Here is a 22826-nt window from a genome sequence, read left to right on the forward strand (position 1 = left end):
TCGCGCGCGTCGCATCTACAGATTTTTTTTTAATGGTCGTCCTACGAAATACGGGGTTCACTCGACTGGCTACACGGCAACGACGACGGCAGCCATTTCGACGCTGACTCGACGCTCTTTCACGCTCACGAATACGTCGAGGAACGAGATCCGCTGCGACCGCCGCGTTCGCTAACCCCGTTATTGTTATCGTCGTTTGTAACCAACGTTCTTCATGAAGCACCCGAGCTCTGCGTAACGATTCGGTGAGTCGAACATTCTGGCACGCTACGTGCTGATATCATTCTACGATACACACACACCTCGTCCGTTCCGTCCCTTACCTATTTCCCACGCCACGACGATAAATCGGATAGCGTAGTTATTGGGAACGTGTCCGCCCTGCCCATCGCACTGTTTCTCGAGACTCGTTTTTCCTCGCGACTTTTTTTTTTTTCCGGCTCTAACCACATGTCCGACGCTTCGAACGGTACTCGGCGTTTTTTCCGTAAATCTGTAGTAGCATCCGCAGCTCGCCCTTTTACCGAAGGACGCCTAAACGACGCGTTAAACGATCGTACATTTACGAATAAAATTTCACGCGGCAAACTAGGAACGAAACATTCTTTTACTATCGTTCATGATTCGTACGTTTCATTGTTAAGTGAGATGCGTGTGTTTTGATCTTAGTATAACGGAATCGGTTGTATATCGTAGAGTAATATATACGTTTGTTGCTACTATTACTTCGTCTCCTTCGAAAATAATAGATCGTGTTTCAAAGCTACGTGGCAATTCAGTTTTATGTGACTCAACGTGAAAAGTATACATTTCTTTTTTTGTAAAAAATTCCACGAACATTAAAAATAAAATCCGAACCGTCGTAAAATGCCGTATAATAATAAGTTGAATATAGATGCAATTTATAATTATTGTAAAATTGTTTAGGTACAGTGAGGGGGACCTTGATGTATGTTGCAGGGCTTTAGACGACTCGGTGTGTGTTAGGTGTTATGGACAGACTTGGCTGCTGCGATGGATTTTGCACAATGATATGGTGCAGTTAACTTTTCTGCTTCTGCATTTCATTGTTCCTTCCCGATGAGTGGTTTACTGGTGCTCGGTCATCTTTGTTCTCAATCAACTCTTATCTTTCGTCGTTTTAGCTGAGAAAGAGAGAAAAAGAAAGAGGCTAAGACAGTGTAAAGAAGAAAGAAGTTTCTAAAGTCCAAAAGGTAATACTAAATTACATAATAAATTTAGTTCATAATTTTGGAGACAAGTGTTGTGACTTTACTACACGGACAGATTTCATTGTCTACCATATTTTCAAGAAATCTGTGAACGTCTATTTTTACATGTGTATTCTCTATATGTACATATTATGATATTACTTTGGCCACATGCTTAAAAATCTTACATCTTACGTACAAGGGTAAGTAATTTATAAATACAAATTTATAAAAATAATAAAGAGATTAAAAAAAAAAAAAAAAAAATCAACGTAAAGATAAACGGAATGGACGACATGATTTGTACATCTATATAATATATCTATATGTCCTCCATAAAATATAAATCGCAAGTAGACTTCATTTCTGACTTAAATGTAAATCAAACAATATGTTATGCAAGATAAATATCACTTTTTGAATTAGGAATAAAATTATACTTAATCTCTTATTTAAAAAATAATAAAATTGTATAACTTTATTTCCTTAGGAAGAAGTAAGGAAATTTTTTTTAAAGTTATTTTTATTTAAATTATTTTTTAATTAAAGATAAACATTTTTTTTTTTTTTTTTTGTAATATCTTTTTAATATAATATTCTTTTTATTTTTGTTAGAACATTTTAGTGAATACCTGAAAAACACTTAGTATTTTTTGCTCAAGTAATTAATAATATTAAAGCTAAAACTGTCGGACGAGATATTCGCTGTGCTTAATTCTTCCCTGATCTCCTCTACGCGGCGCAATTTTAAACAATACGAGTAACAATTGAGAATTAGTGTTCGACTATATTAAATCACTTTCCATGCGATATTTATATCGCATTGAGGCGGAAAAGATATATTAAAAATTTAACAAACACAAAATATTAAAGCATCAAGCGTAAAACAATATTATAAACGTACAAAATTCTAAAGAGTAAAAAATATATCTGCTTTTAATTTAATAAAATAATTAAAAAGAAAAAAAGAAAAAATTATGTTACTTGCAAACGCGCACGTATAAAAATATGCGATAAAACCTGTACAACTTATTCTACATGCTTTATCTCAATATCTCACGATAATGCACCAAATAAAATTGTTAAAAAAAAAATTACTCTAAAAACTTACCTGATAATTACTAAACAATTATCGCCACTACGTCATATGTACATGATACGGAGAAATAAGTCAGCTTGAGGCAGAAGTTATTTCTGTTTCACCGAACCGAGATCCTCGATTTTCGGCAACGTTACCGCAATATGTTGCATTCGTCGCAAATAACGGTATGCTTTTTGTTTATACATGATTGTGAATCTCAATGTAGATCGTTTGCGACGTATACATAACTTAGGAAGAAAGCTGCAACGGATGACCGGAAGTACGTTGGTGTGGCCGTGATTAATCTACTTGCTTCCATCGTTGCAAACACGTTGGAAACAAATTGCGCACGATGCATTTCAGCTGTACAACGTAGACCTTTTTTTTAATATTTTTTTTTTTTTTTTTCTTCTTTTTTTAATTCTTTTATCTTTCGATTCTTCCACACGCACACCATATGCACATACATGTATCAAATATATCGTCAAGTTGAGATCTGTTCTGTTCACCTTTTCTTTTTTTTACTTTGCGATTAGTGCCGATGAAGTCTTTCAATATTTTTCTTTTGTCTAGTCATAAAAATCTCCTGGATAAACGCAACACGTATCTGTGATCTGGTGTGTTCGGCGAGAGAAAATCTGAAGGCACCTCTCTGTGCTAATTGACTAGGAGTGATCGCTGGTGAAAAAAGACACGAGATACCATGTCACGGTCGTTTTATATCAATTGCAAATCGATGCAGCTGCGGATTCGGATTGTTTAAACGAAAAGCTGACGGACTGCGAGTGTCATTGTTGCATCTAGCTGGCTGATATTTCCAAGTTTCGCTTACGTTTGCGTAGCTTACATGGTGTTCAAGCTGGACGGGAGTCGCGCGACAACTCGCATTTATACGCAACTTTTTCATCCTCTAGTTTACTTTATATATATATATTTTTTTTGTTTTAAATTTTGTGTATCTACTCTCTTTTTTTATTTTTAATTTGTCGCTAAGATATTCGCTGATTTTCCAAAAACAAAATAACTCTTATATTTATCTTGAAACGTTACTCTACAACATTTAAGCTTCACTTTGATTGTAACGCGCTACCATTTCCGTAGTTTCATTTCACTAGAATTGTTAGAAGAAGACGTTAACGAGACGCTAATAATTAGAAGTAGTTTTTAGCATAAAGATATTGAATTTTAACACATCTGCTAACGCAACTGTATATCACGCGATTGTTGCTGCAATTTCGAATGCACATATTCGAGTTCTTGCGGCGCCTCCTGTACGTCATTGAGTGACATGACGAGATACTGTCATCAGATATCGTGTATTGCATTCATCTTTGCTGTGTCGGCCCATTCCAAATGATCTTGTTAAAACGTTCACCACGCTAAGCTGGGCTCCTCATTTTCGCCACGAGCATTCCTAATTACTTCGAAAGTGCTCCCTAATAGCTTAGGTTGAAACGAACTGATTTTTGGAGTTGTATCATGCGAAGTGTGTGCTGATAATTTTCCTCGCCGCTCTAAGGGAAGCTGCCGCTATCAGTAAATGGGATTAAGCGTTAACGGAACGTACGGAACAAGCGTCGCACTCGGTGTAATCGATTCGTTCGATCCGTGAGGGATTTACGAGAGGCTTCGATCGAGCACAGCGCAGTCGTTGATTTTTTTTTCTCCTGCCTCCCCCCCCTTTTTTTTTATCTTTCAATCTCAACGAAAGGATTCAGCATCTCGTGGCGGATGGAGGCCGAAGAGACGGAACGAGCGGCGTCGTCGTGCTCGTCGAGGAAACAAACGTGCTTGGCATCTCGTGTGTCTTAAAGCAACAGGGAATTTATTTGCCGGGTCGTTCGTTCCAAAGAAATTATCGACTTCTCTTTCCTTCTCTCTGTTTGCGATTCTGAATTTTTTCCGGAAAAAAATAAAAAAATAAAAAAAAAAAGAAACAAAGACCTCCATGGAACAGCCGTAAGATTTCTTGGACGAGTTACGTAACGTTTCAAGTCTCGTGACGATTTTCGTTGTCTGTTTTTGAAATTCATTCTAGCACGCGGGGTATGTGGTGGTTGTTCGTTATTTTATTTGGTCGGCAGCTCCAGTCACCCTCGTGTCGAATCCCTTCGCCTTGCAACATTGTACTTTAACGTTCGAGTAGCGGCTAGTAATCGTGGCCTTGCAACGGTGGAACGAGTAAAAGTTGTCGATCGCAAATCTGGCCGTCGGGGAGAGTGCGAAGAGTCGGCCCGATCGCTGCCTCCGTGGCGTGAAAATTACCAGTTACACGGCAAACTACCATAATTATAGTCGCACGATACGCGACGACTTCCGAATAATGCGCACATAGTAAAAGCTGGAGAGAACGTTCGGCGGGGTACTTCGCTCGTCTTTATTCCCAGCTGCCGTTTCTCACAAACAACAGAATTCGCTTCCTTCCCGCTCGTTCCTCCACTCCGAATATTTAAAGATAGAACCGTTGGTAAATATTCATCGTTGTGAATAAAAAAAAAAAAGAATTTTACCTCGTTCGATCTTTAATACATTCGAAGTGCCGAGCTACGATTTTCTGATTGATATCTGCGTTTATTCATGTATCGCTTATTCCGCACTTGGTCCATGATCAATCGATGTTGTGTTCAACGAAATTATTTCTCCGTATTTAATTTAATACTAAAAATATGCATAACATACCGTAAAAAATTGAATAACAATCGACACATGTAATCGTTCGCCCTCCTACTTAATATATCGCTTAAACCACTTTGATAATGGTATCTACGTTTATTTATGTGGAAAAAAATAATTACTTCTTAGCGCATTGAAATAAAATTTTCGCTTAAAACCGTAAAGGAAAAAAAACCTCGAACCGTAATAAATAAAAAGTTTTATACATAAAATATTCAAAGCGCTTTGCTCTCGACGATTAATATGTGAAGCACTATCTTAAGACTCGAATTTGCCGTTTGTTTTATTCGAGCTACGGCCCGAGTCTTTTTGAAGATATATTTTAAAGAATCGTAAAAAGAAAACTAAACTAAACTTAATGATTTGATTGTTGATGTACGATGCGGGTGGTTTGTGTGCTTGCAACGTTTCTCTGCCAAAACTTTGGTGCCATTGGAATTCGTTGTAATAATAAAGTCATCGGACACGCATGTGCCGTTATACGTTTATTTTTAGATATTTTTCAAGTACATGAGCATTTAAAGGCTGAACTCGAACCTTTCAAGCAATACTCGTATGCTAAAATTGGCATTATTGGGTTATTAATTTTTTTAAATAATTTAATTTAATTTTTTTTATTTATTTTAAAGAAAAATATTTAAATGACTTTAATTTTAAATTTTGAAATTGATATGAATATATTTTATGTACCTCAATTTTTTTTTTTTTTTTAATGCAGTTAGAATTATTTAAGTAATAATAAATCAGCTGATATAGAAAGCATACATGTGATTATCATAAAGGTGTGCAAATAAAGATCCGAGTCTACCTGGATCTTGCACACCTAAAGTATTAATATCGCAACTAGTTAGTCAAAAAAAAATCACGAAAATTAACAACGTTATTAATACACAAATCATGTAATGTATTAATAATTATCTCGCGGAACAAACGTTGACTTTATACAAAGGAGAGATATTATTGCGATCTGAAGAAGAATAAAAATGTTTCTCTAAAGAATATACTTTATTCTTTATTTTTCTATATTAAGAAAAATTATTGCACTAATGTACGATTAAATGTCCACGATGTTTAATCGATCTGCCGGCTGCTTTGGCGATCGTGACGTCGATCCACCGCAGATATCTCATCTCACCGGCGCTTAATTTCGTTGCCTCTCGGTTCGGTTGCAGATACGTACGTCGAACCACCGTTGAAAATGAGTGTCATAATCAGACTGCAAAATCTGGCGTGGTCCGCCAATGCATTGGATATACGCCAGTTTTTCAGAGGCCTGAGTATCCCGGAAGGAGGAGTTCACATTGTCGGCGGTGAATTAGGAGATGCGTTTATTGCATTCAGGTAATTATCGCCACATGCATTGCCGTTCTAAAAAAAGAGGAACATGTCAGCGCAAAGAATACATTTGCATCTTTTTTTTTTTTTTTTTGCATTTGAGTAAGATAAATCTACAGTCGTAAATTCCTTTGGGTGCGACTTCACACACGCGTCACCTGGAATTATTTATTTATAGCATAGCTGAAAACGTGATTCGTTATTTGTGCCGATTAATTATTTTCTAATAAAATTAAGATGACAAGTTTCTTTTCGTTTAATTTGTAATTGATTTGAATACAATGAAAGCTCGGTAATAGTGGATTTGCTACTGCGAAAAAAACGAGTTGATTGATTATCATCTCGTCATGTGTAATTATGATACGAGAACCGAGAAAAAAAAATTCAGACCTCTGTATAATTTTTTTTTTTTTTTTTTAATAAAATAAACTCAGAGAAGTCTATATTTGTAACACATTTATAGAATGATTCACGACGTCGAGGAAACCTTTACAGACATGTTTCGCTATTGCAGCACCGACGAAGATGCCCGTCAGGCAATGATGCACGATGGTGGGAAAATCAAGGAGATGAAAATCAAGCTGTTGCTGAGCTCTCGCACCGAGATGCAAAAGGTAATTGAAGCTGCGCGGCAGCAAACCTTGAGCTTGCAATGCATCATGCAAACGGCGCCGGTGGCAGTACCGCCTGTGGTTCCTGCCAAGCAGCCCGGTTCGCCGACAGATAAGAGAGATAAGGATAACGACAGCGAGTCCAGCAAGGAGCGTAAGGAGAGGCGCGATCGATCGCGGTCCCGGGAACGCTCGCGGTCGCGCGATCGCGACCGTGATCGGGATCGCCGTGATCGAGACCGCGGGAGGGACCGACGTCGACGAGATCGCAGCAGATCGCGGGACCGGGAACGCGACCGGCGAGATCGGCGCCGTCGCCGGGATCGGTCCAGGTCGCGCGACCGCACGAGATCGCGCGACCGCGATTCGAAGAGGAACTCGACGAACGACAGGCGTAAGGACGCTACCGAAGACGACAACGGCGAGGTCGTGTGCGTCGGTCAATTCCACAAGGATAAGGTGGCAGCCGCGACGAAGAAACCACTCGAGAACGGTGTATGGGAGGTCCCGCCGCAGACGCAGATGCAAGCTGCTTTGTTAGCGCCGAGTATCTTGGGTGCCGGCGTCGCTGCCCTGTCTCAGGACACGGAGGCACAGCGTTCCACCATAGCCGGCTTTGGTACCCCCGTAATAGGCCAGCCGTCCATGCTGCAAACCGGACAGTTCGCTTTAAACGGCCTCAACGGCGTTGGCAGTCTTATACAGCCGCACATGCAAACGCTCGGACACACGGTGGGCATGACGTCATTATCGCAGACCCTCGGCACCGCAGCTAGTCTTCCGAGCCTGGGCGGCCTTGGAACTCGCCCGAAAGAGCCCTGGGCTCAGAACGAGCCAGGTAGAATGGAACAGTCCGGACGATTTGCCGGCCGGTCGAATCAATTCGGTAATCAGGATTACGGTGCCTCCAGCAATTATCGCGGTACCAGGCCGGCCAATCCCTTCCTGAACAAAGTGCAAGAGCTCGAGGGTCGTCGGAATCCGCACGCGTTTCAAGCTGGCTCCTCCGGCTTCAGCAATTACGACAACGATCGGCCAACGTCTGGAAGAAAGTCCGGCCACTCGAGATTCTCCAACGACAATAAGAACGGCAGCGGCAGTGGTTACTGCGTGGAAGTGCGTAACATGCCATTGAGCGCGACGTACGCGGATCTGCGCCATGCATTTAATGGTATTTACATTAGGAAGGACGGTATAAAGCTAATTAACGATAATCATGGCAACCGCGTAGGCATCGCGTACATCAAATTCGGTAAGGCCGAAGGTAAAGAACTCGCGTTGAGCTCAACGAGATACGTGCGAGGTTCGGAGGTGGAGGTGCTCGATTTAGACGAGAGCATCTTCGACAAGGCGGTGCATTCTTATTCGCCTGAGAGCAGAGAGGACGGGACCGACGGCGACATTAGAAATTCGACGTGCATTTTGCTAACCGATTTGCCGTCTTTTACCAAAGAAATGGACATAGCCAAGCTGTTCCACGACTGGAAGATCAACGATCTCTTCATCACCAACAGCAAGGAGAACGGCACCACTCAGTACATGGCTTACGTGCAATTCGCTAGGCTCGAGGACGCCAAGTCGTCGGTGTCCACGTTGCTCAAGATCGGCAGCAAGCAAGTGACCGCGACCGCGATCAGCGAGGAGAAGTTCGCGCAGGCTAAGCGCGAGCACGAGCAAGTGAGCATGAACCAAACCGATTGTGTTCTCATGCGCGATTTGCCGTTCCAGACGATCGACCGCGACATTTTTGATTACTTTTCGGACATTGGCATCGTACCGCTCTGCATTCACATGATGCTTAACCAGCAGGGCAAGCCGGCCGGCGAGTGCTTTTGTGAGTTCGATTCGGCCGAGAAGGCGGAACGTGCAATCGCGAAAAATGGCATGCCGCTCGGCAAGAATTTACCCACCATCGAGCTTGTGCCGCGTATTAAAATGCTCGAGACCCTCAGCACGATGGAGGCGCAGCAGCAGACGCAGCAGCAGCACTTCCCGATGCAGGAACAACACCAGAGACCGCCGCGATTTTCCGGGCCGATGGGCCACATGCTGCGCTTTGGTAACACCGGCTTTGGCCCTCGTTGTCCACCCGGTGGCCTCATGGGGATGCCTCGTCACATGATAGGCCGCCACCCGCCGTCCATGGACTACGTCGAAGGATTCGGTAAGCCTGGCTGTGTATTATCGCTCGAGAACGTGCCGTTCAAGGCGGACATCAGCGAAATTATCGAATTCTTCGGTGATTTCGACGTTAAGCGAGAAAACGTGATTCGTCGGTACAACGAGAGAGGAATGCCAACGGGGGATGCGCGCGTGGCCTTTTCCTCGCCCAGCGAGGCACAGCGAGCACTCAAAGAGCTCAAGCATTGCAAAATGCGGGAGCGCACGATATACATGAAAGTGGCGTGAAATCTTCATTCTGCCGTCGACAGGCTGATGACGGGACGTAAAAGGACACGGTCACTGACACGCTGACGATATCCGGCCGGGTTGAATATATTCGTACGAAGCTCTTCGTATGCAGAACCAACGCAATATTCAATCCAAGGACGTCTTCTTAGAGCTAGTATAGAAGTATCGATTTTATACGAGAGCATTCTTACCAGTAAGCTCGGCAACGATAAAAAAGAAAAAAATAACAAAAAAGAATAAAATTAAAAAAAAAAGCTTTGGAAGATTTACAGCGACATGTTTTCTTCCGAGATTGTGAAAGACTGCACTTCTTCATTAAATTCGCGCTGATTTACGTGTACATAAGGTATATGAACTAGAAACAACCTTGTTTATTCATCCATTCATATCGCGATACGCCATACCGCTCAAATTGTTTCTACCTACATCGCGGCTGAAAGCAATCGATCGGTTATTTATTACTGGATTTACAGCATACAGATTTTCAACGTAATTTTAAGGTACAAGATGTTAAACTCTCGTCGCTGGATAGTAGAAACACAAATCGATCACGCGATTGCTAAGGAGGTATGGAAGAATGTACATTGTGAATGTATAGTTTCATCATTTTATTTTTAATAATATTACAGTACCAAATAATCTTTGAATTATTACGATAAACGAAGCAGAAGCAGAGTACAAAGTTAGAGATTCAAGTGAGTACGTTTACTTTACGTTTACCGACGTGGACTAATATTAGAAACCCGAAGAATCTACCGTGAGGAAACGACAAAGGGGGAAAACTGTATGGTGAAGAAAAAAAAAAGAAAAGAAAAAAAAAAACCCGCGTATATGTGTACGTTACAGGTCTTATAATGTATTATAGATCTTACATGCGCATGTAAGGTATATTATTACATATCTTACGTAATGTACATATATTGATGATAGATAATACATGTATATTACATGCATTACATGTATATAATATGTAGAGATTACATGCTATAATCTTACATGCAGTCGTGCATACATACGTTTATCAACTTGTGTAAAATAAACGGTACCATTAGGTTTATAGTTAGGCACGATCACACACATTGTCATAAACTTACGTTACGATAACGAACACTTTAAGACTTCAATAAATTTTTATTCAAATCTACCCACAGCTTAATAGATATTATTTTATAATTAATATATTACAGATGACGCATAGTCGGATAAATCTTTATCGATTAACCGGCCGGCGCGGCCGGACTATACACCGGCGTCGGTGGCAAATTTCCTTTCGCCGGTACCACCGTGTCTTCCCGAGAGACCGCTCCGTGACGAAAGCTTGCTGCAGCAGATCGACGCTGCCTAAATATTGAGTCACGGGCTATTTCTGTGGCCGCGCCTCGGCCATAAGTCCGTGACATCGAGCGGCAATGGCGCATTTCAAATTATTGCGGCCTCACTTGGACGAGATTCCTCTCCGTCTGTAATTAAAACAATAAGCGTGAGGGATATTTAGGAGTTATTTGCCTTGCTTAGAAATCAATGTTTATTAAATCACTGGCCGCGGTAAACCCTAGCTCTTTAATTTTCACCGGCCTTGGCTACACGTTCAACCTTCGAAAAGGCACATGTGTCCCTAATGGAACAATTTGCTTGATTTCAGCGATTTCTATCATAAAGCACGTTACATGCAGGAAGATTGCGATTAACCTTGTTCTATTTAGGACACAGGAAACACGATTTTACCTATATCCGAAACACATTTGGCACAGCCTACCGGAACGAAAGACACGGCGCAGCAGCAGGTTGGTATTTTAAAATGTCTAATTAAAGAGTTAAATTAAATAATAAATCATCATTTATATCCCGCTTTACTTTTATCCAAAATTCTTAGAGAATAAAATTAATAGCATAGTATTAAATAATTTACCGCGTTGTGCGCCAATTCTAAGTTTAGATAGTTACCACTTTTAATTTAATAGATAATGATACACCGTACTTTATTATTGCAAGCCTGCGTATTAAATTAAGAGCTTCTTTTTGCGCTCTTCGCAAATGATACACATATATTGCATTATATAACAATAATTACTTCCTACATGGGAGTTGACCGCGCGAGATCGATTCTGTAATCACAGCGACGACGACGTCGCGTTACATCGCGATGAATTACGCAACTAATATTCGATATCGCGTTGCAAATTACGCTGACAATATCTACGCCCCTTTGCGCATCTGCAAGCCGACGCGATGGTGCGAAGAATGAGCTGAAATAGAAGAGGCGATATTGGAGACCGGTAATCTTTCGGTGAGCCCGTGAAAAAAAAAAAAGTTTAGCGTTCTACGCCAAGCTAAAAGGCTGCAAAGAATCTCCGATAGCAGCGAGAAGTGCTGGGAGTTCGCGAGATGACCGATTTCGCCTAGACCTCCCTCGGCCGTTCGCTAATGACCCGTTCAGGAAATTTATTCGCTGTATCCGTATTTTATGTCAGCGCCCACACTCGGGATTACGCATCTACCGTTTTAGGTAACGCGGTACCGTCGCGGCGCGAATCCACACGACGAGCACTCCAAGACGTTTTAGCGATCCCGCAGAAGTTGAGCTTCGCCGTAATAGCTTTTACGCGTGTGTCGCGCATGATGAATAGCAAATGAGGTAAGCAGTCTTGCAAAAGAATGAAAGTCTGTGTTCGCAAAGTATAATTACTCTATTTTATTCCATTTTTCTTTTTTCTTATTTTTTTTTTTTTATTGAGAAAAATAGAAAAAAAATAGAGAAACCACACTTTTCAAATACGCATGGGATCAATGATATTAGATCGATAATATCAAGCCGGTAGAACGTATTAATAACGATACAGGTATCAATCTGCCGGCGCTATTTATAAACTAGATCACTTCCTCGCGGCACTCGCTAAACCGTCGGTTCAATTAAGTGCCGTTATCTTTACACAACGGTTATACCTACAACATCTGATAGTTAATGCGCTTCTGGTGCAATACTCTCTCGTGCATTCGAATTACGCACGCGATTTCGAAGTGAGCGAACTCGTAGCGTGATTAGTAGCTAGGGGAGCGAGGTGCGTAGACAGGCGTTTGCAAAGATCTTTTCGTTAGCTATTCTGAACCTAGGAATGCGAGACAGGCGAGGGGAGCGATATCCCAGGGCACGTTGAATTCATGGTATATTTTCCATTTGGCTCGAAGCGTTTATTTGGCTTGACCGCCACGAGCAATTTCAGTCGGTCTCGTTACAGGTTGCCGCAATATCTCGAGCTTGCTTGGGCAACTTGGTAAACCTAAGCATTATTCTTACCGTAAGCCAAGCAGCGACGGAAAGCTACTAAATGCTTCCATTCTTTTATTTCATCGTGCACCGAACGAAACGTTGCCACCCACGCTGCGTGTGTTACGTCTATGCCAGCGATCTGTGTTATTCCACGTATGCTCAGGTGTACGATGAAAATGTGCGCGCCGTCTGCTCGTGGTCCACTTGCTCTACCTGCTTGCCGCAGCGAGTATGAAATATCTTGAGTTCATCCGGATACACATCGGGGCGAACTAAAACAAAATTTAATTGAAAGGAAAATGTATTTATCGTAGCTTTATCAAAGCTTTAAAAAAAAAAAAAAAAAAAAAAAAAATTAAACAAAGTACGCGATGGCACGTAGAGATAATAATTATCAATATACGAACCTTATTTTCAAGTATTTCTATTTCACGTGTTTCCGTACTCTTCGACTCGGCCGAGCCGTTCAACGCGGCGCGGCGGGAGGCAAGCGGGTGAGGAGCGAGTCTCGGGGAAGTCTTTTGTACTCCCGCGCGACGCGATGGACCCTCTCTCTGGACCATCTGGACGAGGTCCCAACGCGAGCACGAGTCGCGTAGCGCAACAGTAGTGGCTGCCGCCGCTCGGTAACCGGATGGGTAGTCGTGCTCAGCGTGCGTTTCCTTTTTTCTCTCTTTTGTCTCTCGCGATCGACACCGGCCGCTTCGCAGGCCCCCCTTCCCGCGTACCCCCGATGCGTTGACTCCTCAGACCCAACCGGATTCCCATTGATCCTATGACCGATGCGGTGAAAGTAGAAAGGGAGAAGAGACGTGCACGCGCTCGTCTGACGAACTCCACGTGGTACCGCCAACGTTAGGGACTGCTCCACCTTCCGCTTCCCTGGGCACATCTCTCGGACAAGCCGACCACGATCGAGCGGAGGACATGAGGTGGACCGTGGACTTGCTCCTCGTCTGGACGCTGCTGGTCCCGCCGCTCCTATTCGCGGTGGAGCCCTCGCATCAGGCCGTCGGAGCAACGGTAGAATGCCCACACAAATGCGTGTGCTACAACAGCACGATGCATGTGCGATGCATGTTCCTAAAGCTGGTCCAGATACCACGGGTGCCCGCCAATGTCACCATTCTGTAAGTCACCTGGCTTCTTTGACGTTTCGCTTTCGGTCGAGGGATCAAAGTGGCACGAACATTTTTCTCGTCGTAGAATCCTCTCTGTCCCGATACTCCTTCCAGTTTCCTCGCAACCCGATACCTGTACAAAGAAAACCATGCAATCATTCGCTGGCTGATAACCGACCGTAGTAAGAATTGTGGCAAATTACGAAAGGTCAAGAGAAAGTGCGTTAAGGCATATTCATTTATGGGAAGGATTACTAATCGACGCGCGTGATCAGTTAAGAAGATTGCGACCGAGCGCTTTCTCACGTGTGGAAAATGCATTTGCACTCTTCGTGACGTTCGGCAGGAAAAAATTAGAGAAAACAATGCCCGTGGGGACGCCGACTATCCGCGACGAATCTCAATCGCAAATATATTCTAAGAGTCAATTGCGTTTATCGATAAATAATTGGGATAAAAGTCGTACGCGCGAATAAAAAGCGGGCTTATAAATATAGCGAACGGACGTATAAATCATTGATCTGAGACAAGTATATATCCCGAGCCGAGCCGAAGATCGAGGCGGCGAGTACTTGGAACGATTCGTATATATGCAACTTATATATAAAGTTATGATGCGGCGTTAAAGTGGAGTTTCGTAGAAAGGAACGAGGGAGAATGGAGCAAAGCAACGAGCGAATTCGATGCACATGAAGCCGTAGCTTTATTTAATCCCGACATTCTCAATGCCGTGGCGTTAGCATAAATAATGTACGCTAGATACTTACACATCAGACTTTATTAGCAGACTTAGTAATTTATTAGAAGCTCATATAAAAAAGAAAAAAAAAATTATTAAATAATAAATATAATAATCGTGATATTTCGATGTGTAGGTATCCGAATACTTTATCGCTGCACCTTTCGGGTTTATCTCACGCTGATACGCGCCATCGATACTCCATAGGTACCCGTAAATTTCATCGCATTCATTGGAAACAATAAAGGAACAATTTACAATCGGCGTAAAGAGCACACGAGTTCTTTATCGTTTACGCTTTGTGTCGCTTGCGCAAAATCTCGGATAAAGACGGAATGCCACGGCAAACACCGGCGAATCCGGTGTCTGTGAATCAGCGATAAGTGCTATTAATTCAATTTATTTTTAGTCTCAATGTAATTTCATGCGTACACATACCCACGGTGGTAATCATCTTTCGCTTTACTTAGTACGAATACATATAAAAATTGTCGTCACTTAGTTGTTTAAATTACGAGATAAAAAAAAAAAAAAAGAAAAAGAAAGAAAGAAGTAAAAGAAAAGAAATATTAAATGATTATCTGTACTCGTCGACAATCAGAGAGACGTCCAGGAGGACGTTGACTTGAATATCGAGTATCTTTAAATATCCGTCCAGGGTCTCGTTGAATAAATATATACTTGTATCGCGCGATACCGATATCCGCCGAGATATCGTTTCTCGTGCTGCGTATCGCGCTGTAAATTTCGAATCGCACGTTAAACACGCGGATCGAAAAATTACGCCCGCGATGTGACGCAAGGCAGACGGTTACGTCTGTTTAACTATCCGGTCTCACGTGGAAAGTTAAGTAATTCGCGCGGAGGCTGCTGACGTTTTTTTTTTTTTTTTTCGAGGGGTACAAAGCTGGGGGCGGCTGCTTGCGTCCGAGAACTTTGCGAGCTCGCGTTTCGCGCGGGTACGGATTATGTCATCGTTATAATTATAGGTAATTTCAATGAATCGGCCGATGAAGCCGCGGCTTCGGTGTTCGCGATCGAACGAGATACGGGACCGGGAGGCTCGATCGTCTTCCCGGAATTATTCTCATACGTCCGCTCCGTCCGCTGCTATTAGCGTCGTTAATTCGCTCGCGATCTCCGTTATTGATACGAGCGTCCCAACACGCGACGTTAAGCGAATAAACCATCGATATTTGTATGCATCGATGAACACGTCTATCAACGAAGAACGATCTAACAGCCATGCACGCGGTAACTGATACTGCAAACAATGCACCACGTAAAAATCGATGGATTTAAATGGACTTGTCGCATCTAGTAATTTTAGACCTTGTTTTCTCTCATTACGACAATCTAAATACGTCTCGACGTCTGATAATTTTAAAATCACTTTTTTCCTTTTCTTTCCTGCTTCCCAAATAAAGATACAAGCATGCCCCGTGATTCTCGCGCCGAATTTCGTAACTGATACCGTCGACGTCAACGCGATATTTTATTGAGGCCGCGTTTAAATTATTCAATTAACGTGAAATACGAAATTAAATTGCCCGCAAAGTAGTTCGAAGTCACGGTGAAGAGAAGAAAGGCTGGTTACCGAAATACCTTCGGCAATCGAAGAGCGCTGTAACTTTTTTTTACTTGATAAATCTTCTCGAAAGCTAAGCTAACAAATGCTGTAGGCATCGCGAAGAACTTATGCCGATTACAAATCAGATTTTATCTGCCTCTCCTCGGCACGCGTACGAGACGGGACGCAGCGACGATTCGTTGGCACGATAAGAAGGTTGAAATACCGTCGGCTTGAGCGGGAGCTCGGAGTTAATAATTTAGAAAGGAAGTAATATGTCTAACGAGTCGAGTAAAATTGTTAATTAAGGAGACTCCACGGTTGATAACCGGAGAAATATTTTTGTTACGCCGCGCCGAGCCCTCGTCACGATTACACAATTACGCAATGCGTTTTGAGACGTTCGGTCATTTCTAAAGTAATTAAAATATTTAATTACGACACTGACGTCAGGCGTATTACTTGTATCGATAAATTGTAGTTTAATTTACTAATCGATTTTCATTTTTAAGGCCACGTGCAAATGCCGAGTCAAATGTTCTCAGGTCTGATTCGCCTTAATTGATTTCCATTTATCCTAATTAATACATGCCCTCGCTCGTTTATCAAAGAAACGGCCGCAGCTTACTTTGTTCCATATCTAAAGGAACGATTATGACACTTTTACTCGGTCATTTCGCTAGACAAGTAGGCGGACAGATTTATAGTTACGGTACTCTTCGCCTACATGGAATTCAGAGATATTTGTATCTCTCGCGGCATTAAGCGCGAAACGCGATCGTCGAGTTACGACCTGATCTAAAAGGACGTTGAATATTCAACGAGCCGGCTCGTTCACGACTTATTAAGAAAGACAGACGAGCCCTTCCGATTATTTTTCTTTTTTTTACCTGGCGGTCCTTTTGAGGCTCGACATTCTTTCAGGGATCTCCGTTTCAACAGTATCACAGAAGTGCGCGCCGGATCGTTTCACGGGTTCGACAAACTGCACACTATACTGCTGAACGATAACCACATTCGGCAGCTATCGGTGGGTGCGTTTGAAGGTGCTTCGAATTTACGGATACTCTATTTGTACAAAAATCGCATGGAGAGCATCGCGCCGGGCGCGTTCGCCGGGCTGGCGCGGCTCGAACAGTTGTACCTGCATCACAACCACCTGCGGGAGATCCGGCCTGGTACATTCAACGATCTGCCGGCGCTGGAGAGGCTCTTTTTGCACAACAATAAGCTGCACCGGCTGCCGGCGGATGCGTTCGTCAACGTCGGTCCGATGACGCGGCTGCGTCTCGACAGTAATGCGCTCATCTGCGACTGCAATCTGGTCTGGCTGCTGGAGCGCCTGAGGGACAAGCCCACGGAGGTGGCTGCGATTTGCCAGTCCCCGCACAAGATGAAAGGTCGATCCTTGACTACGATGTTGCCCGAGGACTTCCATTGCAGTTGAGTAAAAGCGGGATGCGAGACCATCGCGAAATGCATTTATCCGCCTTCCGAAAGACTCTTAAACCATCGAGATACCACACAACCAAATATTGCATCATCCTTTCCATATAATTATACATATGTTAACATATTAATTTACCAATTCTTGATTCTTAATTTTTTAGAGCCAACCAATTTTGAGAAAAGAAAAATAATATTGTTTTACTTTTTTTTAATTTAAAAAAATTGTATGGAATATATTCTTCGACTTTTGATTATTTATATATATCATTTGCTATTAATTATTTATATATATCAATTACGCGTACCTTATTTGATTTCAACATTGCAACTGAGCGACTTAATATTCGATTATGTCGTCATGGTCGTTGACGCTGCGGTCATCGCGCTGCTGCATCTCGCGTGACGAAGTCTCTCTTTAAGATGATGTGGGTATCCATCGCGTGATCATTCATTTTTCACCGGAAGATTATTAAATCAAAATTTCCATTCAATTGATTGCCGGTAGTTAATTCTAAGAGCTATAAGCTTTCGAACCGATGAAGTAATAGGCTGCATTATCCATTATCAATTTGCTACAAATAATTATACAGTATCATATTTCCATTTCAATTATTTAATGATAACGTTATATAATTTAGTTTTTTTTTTTTCTTTACCATAATCTGGTCGTAACGGAAGATTCCTTTCACAGCAAAGCCGCGTATAATAGAGGGCCCGGAAGACACCGTGGTGCAATTTGGCGACACGATGATACTGAGGTGCCGGGTGACGGGTGATCCAACGCCAAAGGTTAAGTGGATGAAGAACAGGTGGAGGCACGAGACGAACGACGATAACGAAAAGTACGTGATCCACGAGGACGGCGAGAAATACATGATTCGTGAGGATGGTACACTGGTGATCACCGGCACGACCGAGCAGGACAGCGGGATGTACGAGTGCTTGGCTAGCAGCGATATGGGCTCGACTAAATCCAGGAAGGCCAGAGCGGTGATCACGGCGGCGTCCCAGCTGGTACTCGCCGAGAGGCCGGAATCGCAAAACGTTACCGCTGGCACGGACGTAACGTTCTCCTGCCGAGCGCTGGGCAATCCTAGGCCCGACGTTCGTTGGTTTCGAGACGGCCAGTCGATTTCCTTCGGCGACAGAATTTCCTTGGAGAACGACGACACTCTGCTGCGCATTCTCGCGGTCAAGGAGACCGACGCTGGCAAGTATGAATGCTACTTGCGGAGTATCAATCATATGGTCCACCTGTTCGCGGACTTGAACGTCGTCGATCTAACGGCGCCCCGACTGATCTTCAAGCCGCGGGATATGGAAGTGGAGCCGGATGCCACTATCGAGGTGCCTTGCCGAGCTGAGGGTGTCCCGAAACCGGTGATACAGTGGAAGAAGGACGGCAGCGCGCTCGAAGGGAATAGGATCAAGATCACGCGCGGAGGAAGTCTTGTTATTTTTAACGTGATTCCACAGGATTCCGGCAGGTGTGTAACTCATTTGATGATTTTACGAGATACTCGCTTGCGCTGAAAATATTAAAAGCTGTGTTAGTTATCACGACATAACAAAAATTCATATTATTATATATTACAGATACGAATGTACGGCTGTAAACGATTACGGCCGCGCGACTGCTGACGCTTTGGTGCGCGTTCGGCAGGCTAGTGCGACGGACACGCTCGTCATACGAGCCTTCCAAAGTGCCACCGAAGAAATCGATCGTGCCATCAATAAAACGCTCTCGTCTCTCTTCAGTCCTGAAGGCTCTAAGCACGTCAACCCATTCCGTCTGGCACGATTTCCAAACGCGATCAGTCGCGCGGCCGCTAGACCGGCCGAGCTCTTTGAGAGGACTCTCGTCAACATCCGACGAATGGTGGATGCCGGCAATAAGGCAAACGTGACCGGTGTATTTCATTACGAGGAAATCTTGACGTCTGAACAGGTAAAAGCGACAGACAGAACAATAATTGCGTCAAGTGTTATATCTTAAGAGTTAAAGCGCATTCTGTTTCTCAGGTCAAGGAAATTGAACGGCTATCCGGATGCACCAGTCACAGACGCCGGCAAAATTGTACCAACAGGTGCTTCCATCATAAATACCGCACCGTGGACGGCAGTTGCAATAATCTACGCCATCCTACTTGGGGCTCGTCGCACACGGGATTCCGCAGAGTGTTGCAACCCATCTACGAAAACGGTTTCTCAATGCCGATTGGTTGGGAGAAAGGCCGGCGGTACTACGGCTATTTGAAGCCGGCTGCACGCCTCGTGTCGACCACCCTGATTTCTACCCATCATATTACGTCGGACGATCAAATCACTCACATGGTGATGCAGTGGGGCCAGTTCCTGGACCACGATCTCGATCACGCGCTGCCGTCGGTGTCGAGCGAATCGTGGGACGGGATCGACTGCAAGAAGTCTTGCGACAACGCGGCGCCCTGTTTCCCGATGGAAGTACCGCCGGATGATCCGCGCATCAGCAACAGACGATGCATCGACTTCGTGAGGACCAGCGCCGTGTGCGGATCCGGCGCGACCAGCATACTGTGGGGCGGTTTGATGCCCCGGGAACAACTGAATCAACTGACCAGCTACCTGGACGCCTCGCAAGTGTACGGCTACGACGACGAGCTGGCGCGCGATCTGCGCGACTTCACGAGGGATCACGGACTGCTTCGGGAAGGTTCCGCGCTGCCCGGTCACAAGCCTCTCCTGCCGTACATGTCCGGTCAGTTCGTCGACTGTCGCAGGAATCCACTGGAGAGCTCCATCAACTGCTTCGTAGCCGGGGACATTCGCGCGAACGAGCAGGTCGGCTTACTGGCCATGCATACTATTTGGCTGCGCGAGCACAACCGGATCGCTCGAGCGCTGCGCGAGATGAATCCGCACTGGAACGGCGAAAAATTGTATCAGGAAGCAAGACGCATCGTGGGCGCTGAGATGCAGCACATTACTTACCAACACTGGCTGCCGCGAATAATCGGATCGGCGACCGACGTCTCTTTACCGCCGTACCGAGGCTACGATCCCAACGTCGACGCCAGCATATCTAACGTTTTCGCTACCGCCGCACTGCGTTTCGGTCACTCGCTCATTCAGCCGCGTCTCGAGCGCCTGAACGCTTCCTTCCAGTCGATTCCGCAGGGTCCTCTCGACCTGCGAGACGCGTTCTTCGCACCTTGGCGAGTGGTGGAAGAAGGCGGTGTAGATCCTCTGATTCGTGGCATGTACGCCACGGCGGCGAAGCTGAAATTGCCCGAACAGAATCTTAATGTCGAGCTCACGGAACAACTATTCCGCACCGCGCACGCAGTTGCATTGGACTTAGCGGCGATGAACATCCAGCGGGGAAGGGATCACGGGCTGCCCGGTTACCTGGAATGGCGCGCTTACTGCAACATGTCGCACGTAGAAACTTTCGAGCATCTCGCCGGCGATATCAGCAGTGGCCGAGTGCGACAGAAGCTGCGCGAGCTTTACGGCCATCCGGGCAATATAGACGTCTGGGTCGGTGGTATTCTCGAGGATCAATTACCGGGAATGAAAGTCGGACCGTTGTTCAAGTGTCTCCTGCTGGAGCAGTTCCGGCGAACCCGCGACGGCGATCGATTCTGGTACGAAAGCCCGACGGTCTTTCAGGCGGAGCAGCTCGCTCAGATACAGCAAGTATCGCTGGCTCGAATCCTGTGCGACAACGGCGACAATATTACCCGTGTACAACCTAACGTGTTCTTATTACCTGGTGGCAGCAACGACTTCGTCAGCTGCGACGAGATCCCTTACGTCGACTTGAGTGCATGGTCCGACTGCTGCGACAACTGCGAGGATCGCGACAACACCATCTCCCGTGTGCGCAGAGAAACTGAAAAGTACCTCGCACCCAGGCACGATTACGTTGACAACTTCACGTCGTTACATCGCGACGACAGAATCGTACATTTGGAAAAAATGTTTGAAGAAAGTGAGAGAAGGGCTAAAATATTGCAAGAGCAAACTGACAATCTGTCGCTGAGAGTAAAAGAACTCGAATCTTTTTTAAAAGACAGCAAAAAACGCCAGTAGAAAATATGAATTAATCTCTTGTTCTTTCTCTATTGCAGACAATTGCGCTCGTCGTGCACTTCCGATATGTTCTTTGTGCATTTATCATGTAAATAGAAGTGTTTGCAGAAATAGTATCGCACGATGTTACGAGACATCTCTTTTTTAAGACTAACCCAGCTATTACCAAGGTACGCGTGTATAATCTGTAATAATATAACCTAAATTGTATATATATATACGTCACAGAAAAGCTTAAATAATTTTTGCAACGATACATTAATAGAACTTTACTTTTTACTATGTACATTATATACATTTATCAACGTTCACAAAAATGAAATCAATTTATATGAGTAATAATTTCACTGACTAACTGTTCCAAAATATTTTGTGTGGTGTGCACGAGCAACAATATCCTTACCATCGTTTTTTGTAAGCTCGACTGCGAGGAAACCCAATTTCCTTCCGGCACGTACAGTTTTAGCATCCACTGTCACTACTTCGCCGGGAAATGCAGCTTTCAGAAATCTGTGCCATTAAATATTCTGTTATATGATAGAATCATTTTTAAATATTTCTTCTTTTCTTTTTTAATAAAAAATATAAAAGAAAGGAACAAGAGTTTGAAATTCTTACGTCACGTGCAGGTCGACAGAGGCACCAGGAGGAGGTTCATTTTTGTGAGTTATTAATGCATACGTGGACACACAATCTACAAGAGTAGAAGTAAAACCACCGTGCATAAAGCCACCAAGATTCAAATGCTCTTCCCCCACAGTGAATTGTGCTTTGCATTTTCCATCTCCAGCTGATAGCACTTTTACCTAGTCGGAAATAATAATAATGTGACAAAAATTAATGAGATTATGAGATATAATACGAAATGATTTTCAGGTTAGATCTAATAACACTAAACCTCATTACGTACATCGAGTATTGGTCAATTAAATAATATTTTACACTCACGTTTTTCATGCACCGACCAAAGCCTTTACTATTTGCCACTGTCTCCAAAACCTTTTTAATAACTTCCAATTTGCAGGACATGATGCCTCTCTAAGGATTTTGTGTCTCACGCTTTAAAAAATTAGACTGACTGTTAGTCAGATTGAAAGAAAATTTGAAAAAATACAATTTAATAAGTTTCCAGAAAGATATCGGAATTCTTTCCAGCACGAGGATCCGACACAAGAGATCAACGTTCAACGACTGGACAACGGTCAGTTAGGCGCGATCTACCGTTCGCCGCGAGAAACAGACTTCGCATTATCGAACGGCGAGCGCAATCTATCGCTCGCCG

The 22826-nt window shown here is 43.7% G+C and overlaps 3 protein-coding genes across 6 annotated transcripts; 2 read left to right on the forward strand and 1 right to left on the reverse strand.

Annotated features, from left to right (window-relative positions):
* Positions 1-15: 15 nt before the first annotated feature.
* On the forward strand, positions 16-10467 carry LOC139110112 (RNA-binding protein 12B-A). 3 transcript variants are annotated; one of them, XM_070669687.1, is made up of 4 exons: positions 21-245; positions 928-1214; positions 6138-6306; positions 6815-10467. In XM_070669687.1, the coding sequence occupies exons 3-4, from the start codon at positions 6164-6166 to the stop codon at positions 9318-9320; spliced, it is 2649 nt and encodes an 882-aa protein (XP_070525788.1). In that variant the 5' UTR covers positions 21-245; positions 928-1214; positions 6138-6163; the 3' UTR covers positions 9321-10467. The 3 variants fall into 3 exon arrangements, with proteins under 3 accessions (XP_070525787.1, XP_070525788.1, XP_070525789.1); XM_070669688.1 differs by having other exon boundaries at positions 22-245; positions 961-1214; XM_070669686.1 differs by having other exon boundaries at positions 16-1214.
* On the reverse strand, positions 9917-22742 carry LOC139110119 (acyl-coenzyme A thioesterase 13). 2 transcript variants are annotated; one of them, XR_011546946.1, is made up of 10 exons: positions 22493-22742; positions 22163-22350; positions 21948-22054; positions 19802-21729; positions 18127-18999; positions 17776-18042; positions 17166-17524; positions 12999-13845; positions 12619-12863; positions 9917-10783 (listed from the first exon to the last, which is right to left on the reverse strand). XR_011546946.1 is itself a non-coding variant. In XM_070669698.1 (3 exons), the coding sequence occupies exons 1-3, from the start codon at positions 22571-22573 to the stop codon at positions 21889-21891; spliced, it is 435 nt and encodes a 144-aa protein (XP_070525799.1). In that variant the 5' UTR covers positions 22574-22742; the 3' UTR covers positions 21799-21888. The 2 variants fall into 2 exon arrangements, 1 of the variants encoding a protein (XP_070525799.1); XM_070669698.1 differs by lacking the exons at positions 9917-10783; positions 12619-12863; positions 12999-13845; ... (2 more) ...; positions 18127-18999; positions 19802-21729 and having other exon boundaries at positions 21799-22054.
* On the forward strand, positions 13519-21673 carry Pxn (Peroxidasin). Its single transcript, XM_070669685.1, has 6 exons — positions 13519-13721; positions 16946-17463; positions 18162-18957; positions 19067-19418; positions 19493-21496; positions 21583-21673. Exons 1-6 carry the CDS (start codon positions 13519-13521, stop codon positions 21634-21636), a joined length of 3927 nt encoding a protein of 1308 aa, XP_070525786.1. The 3' UTR covers positions 21637-21673.
* Positions 22743-22826: the final 84 nt, after the last annotated feature.

This window comes from Cardiocondyla obscurior, linkage group LG19 (genome assembly GCF_019399895.1).
Source record: "Cardiocondyla obscurior isolate alpha-2009 linkage group LG19, Cobs3.1, whole genome shotgun sequence".
NCBI lineage: Eukaryota > Metazoa > Arthropoda > Insecta > Hymenoptera > Formicidae > Cardiocondyla > Cardiocondyla obscurior.